Here is a 14,298-nt window from a genome sequence, read left to right on the forward strand (position 1 = left end):
CCAGGGTTATAGCATGATCAAGTGTGCCCCTACCCATAGGTGAAAGCTACCCTTATGAAATCAGTTCATAACATCTGAAAGAGGTGACTGCATCTTCAAATGTGCAGACACCTATATCAGACTACAGAGATTATGAAGAATCAGAGAAACATGTCTCCACCACAGGAATACAGTAAACTTCCAGTCATTGGCCCCAAAAAATAGCGATCCAGGAACTATGCAACAAATAATTGAAAGTCATTGTTCTACAGATGCTCAGAGAGGTTCAAGAGAACATAGATAGCAATTTAATGATATCAGTGGGAAAATACACGAACAAAATGAGAAGTTGAACACACAGAGAGAAAACAGAAAATGAACTAATGTGAAATTTTAGAGCTGAATTATAAAATGACTAAACTAAACCATTCAATAGAAAGCTTCAACAGCAGACTGGAACAAGAAGAAAAGAGAATCAGGGACCTATAGGAAATATCAATTGAATTCATACAATAAGTGCAAAAAAAAAAAAAAAGTAATGAAGAGAGTTGATGGAATTTATGAGACAACATGTATGCATTATTGGACTCCAAGAAGGAGACAAGAGAGAGAAAAGAGTAGAAAGTTTGTTTAAAAAAATAATGGCTGAGAACTTCCCAAACCTGGGGAGAGATTTGGACATCCAAGTTCATGAAGCTAATAGATCACATCAGAATTTCAATCCCAAATGTTCTCTAAGACAAATACTGACAAAACTGTCTAAAACTAAGGGAAACAAAGTTTTAAAATCAGCAAGAGAAAAAAAATCAGAAAAGGGAGATGAAGAATTCAATAATGAGATGAAGAATGCAATTGAGAACATTTTCGTAGTAGAGTAAATCGGGTGAAAGAATAAGTTAGACAATAGATATTTTGATTTAAAATAAAAAAGAAAATAAGTTAAAAGCAAAAAAGTTTTCATAATCTATGAGCTGCAATAAAAAAAGACAAATATTTGAATAATCAGGTTTCAGAAGGAGAAGAGAAGAGGAACAAAGGGGCAGAACATTTATTTAAAGAAATAAGAGCTGTGAACTTCCCAAACCTGTGGAAAGACTTGCACATCCAGTTTCATGAAGTTAATAGATCACCCTATTTTCTCTATGCCAAAAGACCTTCTCTAAGATATATAATGAAAATGTCAAAAAATCAAAGATAAAGAATTCTAAAGGTAGCCAGGAAATAAAAAAGTATAACCTTTAAAGGAACTTCTATGAAGCCATCAGTGGATTTTTTAGGAGAAACCCTGTAGACCAGGAGAGAGTGGAACAACATATTCAGCATGTTGAAAGAAAAAAAGTGCCAGCTGAGGATACTCTATCTGGCAAATTTATCCTTCAGATATAAAGGAGAAATAAAAAATTTTCCAGACAAACAAGTTGAGAGAATTCATCACCACTAGACTTGCCTTACAAGAAATGTTGAAAAACGTTGTTCAGGCTGAAATGAAAAGACACTAATCAGTGACATGAAAACATTTGAAAATATACAACACACTATTAATGGTAAAAAAAATAAAAATAAATAAAATTTTGAAAAGCCTAATTCAATAATAGGATCTTGTGTTAACTACTTAATTACAATACAAAGTTTAAAGGAAAAAAGTATTAAAATACTAAGGCTACTATGTTTTGTTCACAAATACATAACATAAAAAGAGGTAAATTGTGACATCAAAAATATAAAAGTTAGGAAGTAAAGGGTGGAGTCTATGTAGGCAATTGAAGATAAATAGCTATCAGCATAAACATGGACTGTGTTATCTGAAATGTTTTATATAATCTTTATGGTAGCCACAAAGCAAAATTCTAGAGGAGATTCACAAAAGATTAAAAAAAGGGAAACAAATCTTACCACCATGGAAAATCACCAGTTTACCTAGGTAGACAGAAATAGATGGAAAAAGAAATAATGGAAATATCAAACAACCAGAAATCACTCAATAAGAAGACATTTCTCTAAATATAAATTGATTGAATTCACCAATCAAATGGCCCAAAGTGGCTGGATGAATAGAAAAGAAGATCCAACTATATACTGCTACTGCCTACAAGAGATTCACTTCAACTTTAGGGACACATATAGGCTCAAAGTGAAGGGATGGAAAAAGATATTTCATGCAAGTGAAAATGAAGAGAAAGTGGGAGTAGCCTTATTTATATCAGAAAAAAATACACTTAAGCCAAAGTTTGTAACAAGAAATAATCAAGAAGATATAACAATTGTAATTATGTAATTACTTATGTACTCAACATCAGAAAACCTAAATACATTAAGCAGGGAGAAGAAATAGACAATAATACAGCAACAGTAGGAAATCCAATACCCCATTTTCAGCAATGGATAGATCATTTAGAAAGAAGAATCAAGGAGAACCTAACTGACATTTATACAACTTTCCATTAGCAGCAGAATTCACATTCTTCTCAAGTGAACATGAGCCATTTTCCAGGATAGGACACAAAACAAGTCTTAGCAAATTTAAGACGATTGAAAACATATCAACTATTTTCTATGGCCAACAATGGTATACAATTAGAAATCAATAAGAGGAAAGCTAGAAAATCTAATATGTGGAAACTAAATGACACACTCCCAAAAATCAGTGGGTCAAAGAAAATCAAAAGAAAATAGAAACACAATAGTCCAAAAATAATGGATGCTGCAAAAAGCACTTCAGGGAGGGAAGTTGATATAAATAAATACATATATTAAGAAATTAGAGCCCTGACCAGTGTAGCTCAGTTGGTTGTGCATAGTGTTGTGCACCAAAAGGCTGCCAGTTTGACAACAGATCAGGACACATGCCTGGGTTGCAGGCTCTATCCCCAGTAGGAGGTGTGCAGGAGGCAGGTGAGAGATGTTGCTGTCTCATATCAATGTTTCTGTCTCTGTCTCTGTCTCTGTCTCTGTCTCTGTCTCTCTCTCTCTCTCTCTCTTTCTCCCCCCTCTCTCCCCCCCCTTCCTGTCATTCTAAAATTCAATAAAAATCTTTAAAAGTTTAGGAAGATCTAAACCAGAGAAAAAAATAAGCCCAAAGTTAGCAGAAGAAAGGAAATAGTAAAGGTAAGGTGAGTGGAAATAAATTATGTAGAGACTAGAAAAACAATAGAAAAGATCACCAACTAAGACCTGTTTTTTCAAAAGGTGAACAAAATTGTTGAATTTTTTGCTAGATGAACTAAAAAAAAAAAAAAAGAGAAGACTCAAGTAAATATAATCAGAAATAAAAGAGGAGGTACTATAACTGATACTAACAAATAGATTGGATCATAAGAGACTACTACGAATGAACAATAATACGTCAACAAATTAGATAGCCTAAAAGAAACTGGTAAATTCCTAGGCTCCATTTACCCAATGTACCTTTCTAGAAAAACATTTTGCTCTCTAACTCTTCCTCAGCATCTGATTCCTGGAGAACACAGTGGGGACCTCCATTATTGACTCTGCCACCAAAACAGTAATCCCTTTCTCAGTTCTCATTCTACTTGATCTCTGAAATGCATTTGGGGTTCTTGTCTAATATTTCACTCTGTAATTCTGTTTTATTTTTAATCACTATATTACCGTCTTAATATTTGATCATTTCATCTTCTATCTGGATTCTTTGCTCTTAATCCCCAAAACATCAATTAAGCCCATAATTCTACTTCGGACCTCCTTTTTCTTTGCATATGTTTCCTCTTAGATGTTCTTACTCTTTTTTCCTTCATGTTACTTTTTAATGTGCTCACAAATGTGAGCACATTTTCAACTCAAATCTGGTGTGTCAGACTCATATTTCCAACTCCTCCAATATTCTATATACCTACTACTCATAAAACACCTCCAATTCAACATATTTTTAACTGAGCTCATTATCTCTCATTCCCTGATTCAATCTGCTGCTTGTAACATTTGTTCCCTCCTTTCATCCCAGTTGCTTAGTCATCTTAACAACTTCATCATTCTCCATATCAAATAATTCAACGAACCTATTTTTCTTTCAAAATATCTCTCAGGTATCTTTACTACTTTACCCCCCCCCCCCCCCCTTTAGACCTGAGGAGGTAGACAGTACTGGCCTAACCTATAGAAAATTCCTCTTAATGAAGTTATTGCTTCCAGTCCTCATCATTTCAATCCCACCACCCTTAGACTATTACAAGTTATCAATCTAACACAAAAATCTATCATTCATTTGCACTTAAATTTTTGTATAGTTTAAAATTATTTTACAAAAATTTCTAAAATGCACTAACATCCATACAAGTCATTCACTCATCCAAATATAGCTCAGATCAAATGTCACATCTACTCTTTAGCTTCACTTGATATCTGTATAGAAAACAAAATTATCTTGGCTGTGCTCCCAGAGAACTTTGAACATCCCTCTAACAAGGATTTTTTACTTCTAGCTGTGGCATCTCTTGTACATATCTAGTTATCTGCTAGTCTCTAATGTACTTGGAAATAAGGAGAGTGTCACACGTATTTTGATATCAGCATAGTCCCAGGCTTCCAGGAAACATGTAAAAAGTACTTGTTCTTATAAACACATATGATTTAAATGCCTATAAGTCATGCATATTAAAAGCTGAGCCTTTATTACCAATCATGAAAAAAAAAGTAATGAATATAAATAACAAATACATATTTCACCTTTCTAACTTGATTGAACCACAGAAATTATAAGTAGAAGCATGACCAGCCTTTTTTTAATACTCATCGTGCCTTCAGTGATGTATAGTAGGCGATAAAATTTTGATCAGGTTTTAGACAATCAGAAAGCATTTTATTTTAAGAGCAGCATAATTAACCTTGGTATATGAGATAAATAGTCATACAATTTGACATAAAGATAAAATACTAATTTTTATAATATATAAAAGTATTCAAATTAATGAGTATGGTATACAGCATGCATTGCAACAAAACTAAATAATTAGGCTGTAAATATGTTAGTGAAATACTGTATACAGAACCGGCTATTTAGAAATAGAATTTTCTTGTGCTATTATTTGGTACTTGTACAATTTTTTTTGATAAATCACACTTAAACGATTTAAGAAAAGCATGAATAAGGACATATTTTCATTGTTCTATTTTGTCTCATTTTACACATTGGGAAAACACAATCATTTGATTTTGTGTATAAATATTGCATGTAAGGAGTGCAAACACAAGTATTCCACGGGGGAGCAACTTAAGAACTCTGGCAAAAAAGTCCTTGCAAAATTGAAATCACTAACAAGTCACTAACATGCATATTAAGCCATCAAATGAAAGCTCTTTCCAAGTTAACTCCATTGCCTTTCTATGTGTGAACTCCACAGTGATGGGAGGAAAATTTATATTTAACTTTTATTAGTCTGCTTAGCCACAGAAACCAAATTATACACAAGGAAGAAATAATGAGAATGTAAAGTTGTATTTACAGGATCACTTCATACTTGTGACTTTTTCTGCTTGATCCTTACATTGTAACTTCATAGTGAGGGATTCAAACAAATACATACACTCATTTCATATTTAGTTTTTTACTTAGTTTGACCAAATATCTTTCTAAGAAACGAATTTACTGGCAATTGAAGAATTCATTTATATATGTTTTAACAACACCTCTTTATGTTCGTGGGCGCGTGTGTACTTGTTTAGACCCGAGACTTAAGCGGAAATCTGGGAGTAGATATGATTACAATAGGCAGTTGTCTGCTACTAAATCTAGCTTGAATTTCTACTGTCTTTTTCCTTCACTACAGTAATTCAGCTATTGTATGAGAAAGCTATGACGTGAACTCTTACTGTTGCCAAGAAATCCCGTCAAGAGCTGCTTCCAGAGAAAGCGGCTTCCTAGCCTAACGGAGGCACCTGGCGGGAGGCGGGCCACCGCCCGCCCAGGAGCGCGGTGCGCGCGCAGCGGGCCGGCTGGGCGGGCGGCCTGCGGTGGGCGGGGCCGAGCAGCGGCGTCCCGCGCCCGCCGCCCGTCCTGCGCCGCCGCCCCGCGCGAGGCGCCACGGTTACACCGCCAACCGCCCTCTCCGCGGGGAGGCTCAGCGGCCTCGCAATGCTGTTTCTCTTGCTGATCCTCTCAGGCCTAGGCCGGCTGACCTCCGCGGACCACTGTAAGTGGGGAACCGGCCCGGTGAGGGCGGCCAGGCGCAGTGTCCCTGGACGAGGCCAGTGTCGCCCCTGTTGCTGCAGAACCTCGGGCCAGGGGGGGATTGCCCCGCGTGCTGCTGCCAGAGCCGCCTGGTTTCAGGGTCCTGGCGCGCCGGGTGGTTGGAGGGCTCAGAGCAGGCCTGGGCCAGCTGGTCCTCACTCACCTGTCTCTGCGCTGGCGGGAGAGGGCGCCCTGCTCCTTGCGTGGTGGGGACCCAGCGAGCTGGATGGGCCCTGGGACCAGCCCTTCTTCACCTAGTCAGGGCTGAGGTGGGCGAGGCCCAAGTGCCTGTGCGCGGTGGTGGGTGATGCTCTCGCGGGAGGAGTGTCTTCCTGGAATCGCACCAAGTATGCGTGTGTGAGTGTGAGTGTGCGTGCGCGTGCGCGCACGGTGGGGCCTGGGGGTTCAGAGCGACGTGATAGGAGAGGTCATGTCAGCGAAGAGGAAGGATGCTCTGCACCCTGGGAATGCTCACACATGTGTTTTTTTACTGCAGACTCTGAAGCATCTCATCTGCAACTTACAGTGCCACGGAAGCTGCGAACCAACACCAATAATGGGGATCTGTCAGAAACACATGTAATTAAGAAATGACTTTTTTTTTTTTTTTTAAATGAGTAATTCTATTTTTCCTGGACTGCATGACACAAGTTAATTCATGAATAGCCCTTTGTGAAAAATTGTGCTCTAATTGCTGTGTTTAAGAGCCATTTTGTCTGAATGAGAACGTGTGTTGATTGTCGTAATTTGTCAAGTGATATGTGAACATTATGACACTATAAAGATACTCGGTGATCTGACAGGAATTCAAGGATTGGAACCTCAGTAGCAGTGGCAGAGAGGAACATTGAATTGCCAGCTGGAAAACTATTAGGCACTGATATGAGGCAGGTGTTCCACACTGAATGCTCTACCTGATTGTCTCACTTTATGGCACCAGAAAAATATCTAGTGATTGTGTGTTTATAAAAGCTACTACACTAAAATCTAAGTATCCAGAGAGGCTAAAGTTTTAGGAAAGTTTAGCATATACTGGGATAATGGAAACAAAAAGAAAACATGAGTATCCACAATAATAACAGAAAAAGAAAGCATTTACTACACTCAAACAAACTTAATACACTCAACACACACAACATTATGAGGGATAAGCATTATTAAAATATTAAATTAACTAGGAACAGATAACAATTATAAATTTCTACAAATGTAATAAATGCCCTCAGCACATATAAAATAAAAACTGATAGAGGGAGAAATTTTCGAATCCATTTCATAGTGAGTCCATAGAACGTTTTCCTCTTAGCATGATACCCTCTTAAGTCCATCCATGTTGTCACAAATGGTAAGATTTCATTCTTTTTGATGGCTGAGTAATATTCCAGTGCCTCCCAAATCATATGCATTTCATGATGCGTTTTCATGATGCATTTCATGATGCGTTTTGTGACTATATTTGTACATATAAAAATTATGTAGAAAAACAATAGATTTGAGTACTACTTCTTTTAGTGTCCTATCTTTATTTCATTGTTTGAGAATAAGCCCTGTATAACTTGTCTTCTACGTTGTGGAAAATAGATAATGTGGGAAACCCTGGAAATTGCAACTTGCTTTTATCTTTCAGAAAGCATCTCTAAATTTTAAATGGATATGTAAAATTAAAAAATAAGTTATTTCATCAAAGTAGATCAAAAGGTAAAATAAAATAGTGAAAACATCAAAAGTAAGTTGTTGCAACTATACTAATATCAGAGTAGAATTTAAAGTAAGAAGCACTTCTAGAAGTAAAAGCTACGTTATTATTGATAAAAGAGTCAGTTTATCGTGAAGATATCAACATGTTAAATCTGTTTGCACCCACCAACAAAGCTCCAAAAAATGCAAGACAGAAAACCTACAGATTAAAAGAAGAAAGAAACAATGTCACAATAATCTTGGAAATGCCAACACACCTTTTTCAATAGGCTACAGAAGACTGAACACTAACAGGTTGAAAATGACATATACAGAAAAGTGCACCCAATGACAAACTTCATGTTCTTTGCAAACTTGGAATGTTTAACAGAACTGAGCATGTGCTACCCCATAAAAGGGCCTATGTTTTCTGATGATGTTCCCGATTGGGTTCTTTGAGCTGCGATCTCTGAGGGGATTTGTGTAAATTAGGGTATGTCCTTGTGATGGGCCCTGTGGAAGGGGAGGGGAAAAAAACAGATGCTTCTGACAACTATGGATACTTCCTTCAACCTTAAAAGGGGACCTGAATTGTTTCATTCGAATTTTCAATTTATTTGTGCTAGAAACTGCAAAGTTAGAAAAAAGATAATAAAATTTAAGTTTTTTCAAAGGTTCCTCAGCATTTCCAAATGTAACCATTTTAAATTAAAACTTGATTGTGATATGTAATAAATGCCAGTGACTAGTGTTCTTAATTTGAAATAGATTTAGATTATGCATTTTGACACATGCATAATACAGTCTTTGTTTATATAAAAGAGTAAATTTTAAAAATTATGTCTTGACTTTTAAGAATTTTACATTTCTAATAATTACTTTCTTTCTGAATACTTTGCTGTAGGTCATTTATACCATCCAAATTAACAGGAAAACATACACTCTCCATCTTGAAAAACAGTAAGTGGCCATTCTTTTATTCATACAGTTGTTTCTGGTTTCTTAAATTAGTACAGTCACTCCCCTAAATTGAGACTAAACAAAAGCATGAATATTACATTTATTTCACGTTATATCTTCTTCCTGATTCATGTCAGATGAGAATTTCATTCTTGCTTTTGAGATTTGAAATTTAACTTTCAAGCCAAATTCTGACTTAATGATGTAAATATTGAGGTATTTTAGATAGATTAAAACTACTCTGCATAACTCCTTAAAATGTAATCACAATTGCAACAAGGAAGGGAATAGTTTTATTTGACTATGTTTAGCTTTGTTTGTCCTCATGTTATTTCATATATTTAAATTATTTTAAGCATTTTACTTGATAGTCTATAATACTTTTCTCACTTTGCTATAGTATTTGTAATGTCTTAAATGCTCAGTTTTCTATCTTCACTCTAGAAGATCAATATTAATAACTTTGTGCGTATCTTTTCCCAATTTTCCAGTTAAATTTCACCCTTCTTTTAAATAAAACCTACCCCAAATTTTGTTTTTACAAAAATGGGTGTTGCAACTGACAGGTCTTATTAAATAATGGTGCTTGTTTTCTTGCTCTTTGTATATGTTGTAACTCATCCTTTAATAGATAACATTCCACAGTGTGTAATATTGATAGGTAATGAGGTTCTCTCCAAGGATTGTCACTATTGAGTCCTGCAATGAACATGCTTGTATGTATATTTTTATGTAATATAGATTTTGTTTTGTAGCCTTGATATCAAGAAATAGGTTTCTGGATCAAGAAGTATGAATAATGTAATAGTGATAATAATAAAAAACAACAAAAGTAATTGACATTTATTGAACACATACCATTTGCTGGGCATATTTCTAAGCAATTTGCATGTAGTCACTGATTTAATACTCACATTTTGTAGTATATTAAGATTTTGAGAGACATTCCCAGTGTCTTTCTGAAAAGGTGGTAGCAATTTAGATTTCCAAAAGCCTGCATGATGTGCTAAAATATTCTGTTTCATCTGAACATCAATTTGTATTTCCCTCAATAATTACTCTAAACATTTATTGGCTATTTGCATTTACCTGTATGAGGCTTGCCTATTCATATAGTTTTCTCATTATTTATTATTTTAATTATACTTTATCTTGTAGAGCAGTTTTAGTTTTACAGCAAAATTGACTGGAATGTACAGAGATTTCCCATATGCTCCCTACCCCCCACATATGTATAGCTTCCCTGTTATCAACAACCCCCATCAAAATGATATATTGTTAAAATTGATAATCCTAAATTGACACATCATTATCGCCCAAAGTCCATAGCTTATATTAGTTCAATATTTTTTATGCTGGCTTTTTTCTTTTGAATGATAAAAAATAAAATGGATAATTCTGAGAATAATTTAAACAGTTAGTGACACACATGTAAGCGTTGTGCCTACACTGTTTTAAAAGAAGTGTATTGTCCATGGCCTGTAATACCGAAATCTGTTATTTGCATAACCAGACCTATTAATCTCTCTCACTCCCCATTGCTAATCACAATTATAATATTGACACATGTTCTTCTGTCATATTTTTATCTTCATTCATTTATATGTCGAGAGAGCAATAAGAATCATGTTTTCAGTATTTCTTAATAGTTGTAAAGACTCAATACTGTATATTCCATCAATTTATTTATCTTAATATGGTGGGCCACAAAAGTGACCCCAACACTACCTTTTCCTATATCTTCACTCTTTGCCATGTAACTAACTCTGTGTGTGTATCATCAAGAGGTAGGATAAATACGTTTCCTTCAGTCCCTCTACTCTCCAGCCCTTGGATCTGAATTTACGTTTGCAAGGCGAACTTCATGATGTGTGCTCTCACAGGGCCTCATGGTTGGAAGGGCCCTGCGCTTGGTTTAATGCTCTGCTGTTGCTGTCCTGAGATTCTTAGTAGTTTTGGGCAAGAGACCTCGCATCTTTATTTTACCTGGGGGTCTCACAAATTGTGTAGCCCATTTTGTGGCTATGTGACTTCTTTGGCCAAAAAGATATTACCTGTCTTGATTCAGACAGAGGCTTGAAAAAGCTCTCATGCTTTTCTGCCTTCTACCTTGTTTGTTTATATCTTGTATGAGAATATGCTTAGGCCAGCTTGCTGAAAGATAGATACATGTGGAGTACACCCAAGGTGCTCTAATCATTCCTAAATAGGGCAACATTCAGCTAAATCCAGGACCATTGATCAAGCCTAGTCAATCAGCAGAACTACCATGGCTACCCACATGTGACCCAGAAGTGTGAGCAATAGATACTTATTAGTCTGTTGTATGTGGTTGTGGTTTGGTGGTTGTTTTTAATGCAACACTTTGCATAATGTTATTTTTTTGAGATTCATATTGCTGTGTGCAAAATAAATTTTTTAAATACATATGCAGCCATCAAATGAATATATCTCACTTATTAATTATCCACCCATGTTTATAGCAAGGAAAGCTGATATCCCTGGCCACAACTGCCTGGGCACCAGTGACACTGATGGGTTATATGTAAGAAAATTCTTATGTGCCATATATATATATAGCAAATTTTTTACTTCAAAGGGTTATACCAGTTTTCACTCACACCAGCAATCCAAAAGGTTTTCTGTACTCTACACTGCGAACAAAATGAGTATCTTTACTCATTTATTTTGCTAACTAATGGGTGAGAAATGCTATTTTATTGTTTTGATATGCACTTCACTGGTTATTAATAACTTATAGTATCTTTTCAGATGTTTCCCAACCGTTCTAACTGAATTGCCTCTCCCAAGATTTTGTTTTTTCTTTTGGATTTTTATTTTTATTCATTTGCCTTGTGTATTTATTTTCAGTCTGTGGCTCATCATTCTGCTTTTTTTCTTCTACTATGATCAGTTTTTGGGAACTTGTGTTTACTATAGGTATTAACCCTTTATCTGTTCTGTATGTTGCAAATATGCCATCCAGCCTAATGCTTGTGTTCTTCCTTTATTTGTGGGATGTATTGCTATAAAAATGAAATTTTTATATAATCATTATATTCATATTTTCCTTTCTAGGTCCTCAGATTCCTCCCTTTTGCCTCTCACATTCACTATAGGAGTACTATAATATTCCTGTAGTATTTTTAAAATTCTATTTACATTTAAGATGCCAATCCAGTGCTTTCTGTTACTTAAATGTCTTGCATTAGTCCAGTTTTATCAGTGCTTCATTTTTTTTTCTTTTATTGCAATTTTATGCTGACTCAAGGAATGTTTAATTAGAATACTTTCACATTATATGCTTTAGATAGAATATGCAGATGGAAAGCTTTCCGAATCTGCATATCTGCAAAGGTCTCTTGTTTTCCTCATTGAGTAACATCTTCGCACTGTGTAGTATTTGTGAGACATATTCCTTTGCTATAAATTTTTATAATTTGATATAGTCCACTGTAAGTGAATTTTCCAGTATGTTCTCTCTGTGTGTGGTGTTATATTAATCCTCCCTGATATATCATAAGTTCCTTGATTTTTTAATTTTATTTTTAAGTTCCTACACATTACTTATTCCACGGGAAATCTGTGGTTTCTTCCTGGGTCATTTTGTTCTGCCCTGTATATCATAGTTTTTTCTATAACTGTTTCAAAATCTTTGTTTTTGCTGTGTATTTTACCAGGGTCTGTTCTCTTTATTGGCTGGGCCTCTTGTCTGATCTCAGTAACCAAATTCTCTTTGGCGCATTTATTAAATTAGTCAACTTTGCCTGTCATGTATTTTAGAGTCAGAGTGTTCTTTTTTTTTTCTTCTTCAACTGATATTCTTTGACAGCTTGTTAACTTTTCTTGAAAATATGATTATTTTCTTCAATTCATGCTACTTCATTAGGAACTAACTTTCAAGTGTTGCTTTCTTCTGTTTTGTTGTTCATTTCCTTACAATGGGTCTCGTTTTTCTTTGAATGGTCGTTTGTGTCTTTATTTCTTCACTGATTAAGCTGGACTGTTTTGTTGTTTCACGTAGAAGCAAAAAGTATATTTTGAGGGCCCAGGGTGAAGAAACTTGCAAACTAAAGCTTTATCCTTTTAATTATGTTTGTAAGATATCTGTTAAGTTTTTCCCCTCTGATTTCTTTTTCCTGGGGACTGCTTGGATTCCCATTTCCACCACCTCCGTGGAGATGCCTACAGATATTAACATGGCACTCTGCCTTGGCCCAGAGTTCATGCTCCAGGCACTTGCACCTGAACCAGCCCAGGCCATTCAGTTTTTCCTTAAGTGTGTGATTGTGAACTGATAAATATCTGTTTTTCTTGGGGGAAGCTCTCTAGTTTTGCTATTTGAATGGAGGAAAAGGAAAAGTTATCAGGAATGAGAGACAATGAAGCAGATACAGAAAGAGAAGTCCTGGTGACAGAAAGTATGATGTGACTGCTTTAGTCTCTTTGGATTCTGGCCTTGAAATGCCTTTTGGTGTTTGGAATCCTTGAGAAATTCCAGTCTCCCTACAATAAATACTGCTGTTAGATTGTTCCATGATCATCACTTTTTTCCTGGTAAGAAGATTAAACTTCTGTTTATATTGGTTGGTCTACAGGGATCCTTTAGGTTAGCTTAGGAAATGTGAGCAGAACACTAGTATCCCACTTCTAAACAAAGGCTTCGCGAACTGTTGAGCACTTCTACAATTTTTTTCTCTTTCTGCCACAAGAAAGGCGAGTTCCTAGGAGGGGTCATGTCTTTTCCTGGGTTCCAGAACGAAGGTAGTGTGGAGCTGAACCTGCAGTCAACTGGCAAAGAACATCCATTGCTGTTTTAAGGCAATAAGAATATTGGCATTCCCTTTTACCACAGCATAACTTCATGAAAACTAATGATAAAAACATACATTTTTTGGTCTTCATCAGTTGAGGGCTACTTGTTAGAAAATTTTAACTAGCATGTTTAAACTATTAGATTTATTGATGGTTAAATCTAAAATAAAACTTTGTTGTGGGAACCTGGAAACTCTTGTTTTTACTACAGATAAAGCTGTGTCATTACAGCATTCATACTGGTATCTGGTTATAGTGATTACTGTTGTCTCCTGTATACACATTATGCTATCAGAAAGCAAAGTAGATAATGGAGAGATGAGTCCATTTAATTTTTTGGATATTTGAGCTTGTATAATTGAAAATAAATTTTGTTTAATTTAATGATTCTGAAAGTTACTTTTGTTAATGAAATTATTACAATGAAGTATCATTATCTTGGTTGAATTAGGTCATTTTTAGACCCTCATTTCCTGGTATATGCATACAACAAATCAGGAACATTGTATCCAGATTCTTCATTTAGAAAGGTAAGTTTTGCTTTTATTCCGTGTAGATTATATTTTGTATGTGGTTAAAGTGCCATTGTTGGAAAGAAAAATTACGTGTTTTTTTAATCCTCACCCAAGAATATTTTCCCATTGCTTTTTCAGAGAAAGGGGAAGGGTGAAAGAGAAACAGAA

At 35.6% G+C, this 14,298-nt stretch overlaps 1 protein-coding gene across 1 annotated transcript in view; it reads left to right on the top strand.

Moving 5' to 3' along the window:
• The first annotated feature begins 5,978 nt into the window (after window positions 1-5,978).
• The window catches only part of LOC107526291 (A disintegrin and metallopeptidase domain 3-like), a 98,855-nt gene continuing 90,535 nt past the window's right edge, over window positions 5,979-14,298 (top strand). The window contains exons 1-4 of the mRNA XM_087814185.1: window positions 5,979-6,125; window positions 6,660-6,742; window positions 8,745-8,800; window positions 14,067-14,145. Of these exons, the coding sequence (XP_087670311.1) occupies window positions 6,068-6,125; window positions 6,660-6,742; window positions 8,745-8,800; window positions 14,067-14,145 (276 nt within the window). The 5' untranslated portion in view covers window positions 5,979-6,067. The remainder of the gene's footprint in view (window positions 6,126-6,659; window positions 6,743-8,744; window positions 8,801-14,066; window positions 14,146-14,298) is intronic.

Source organism: Miniopterus natalensis, chromosome 2, assembly GCF_054644295.1.
Source record: "Miniopterus natalensis isolate mMinNat1 chromosome 2, mMinNat1.hap1, whole genome shotgun sequence".
Taxonomy (NCBI): Eukaryota; Metazoa; Chordata; class Mammalia; order Chiroptera; family Miniopteridae; genus Miniopterus; species Miniopterus natalensis.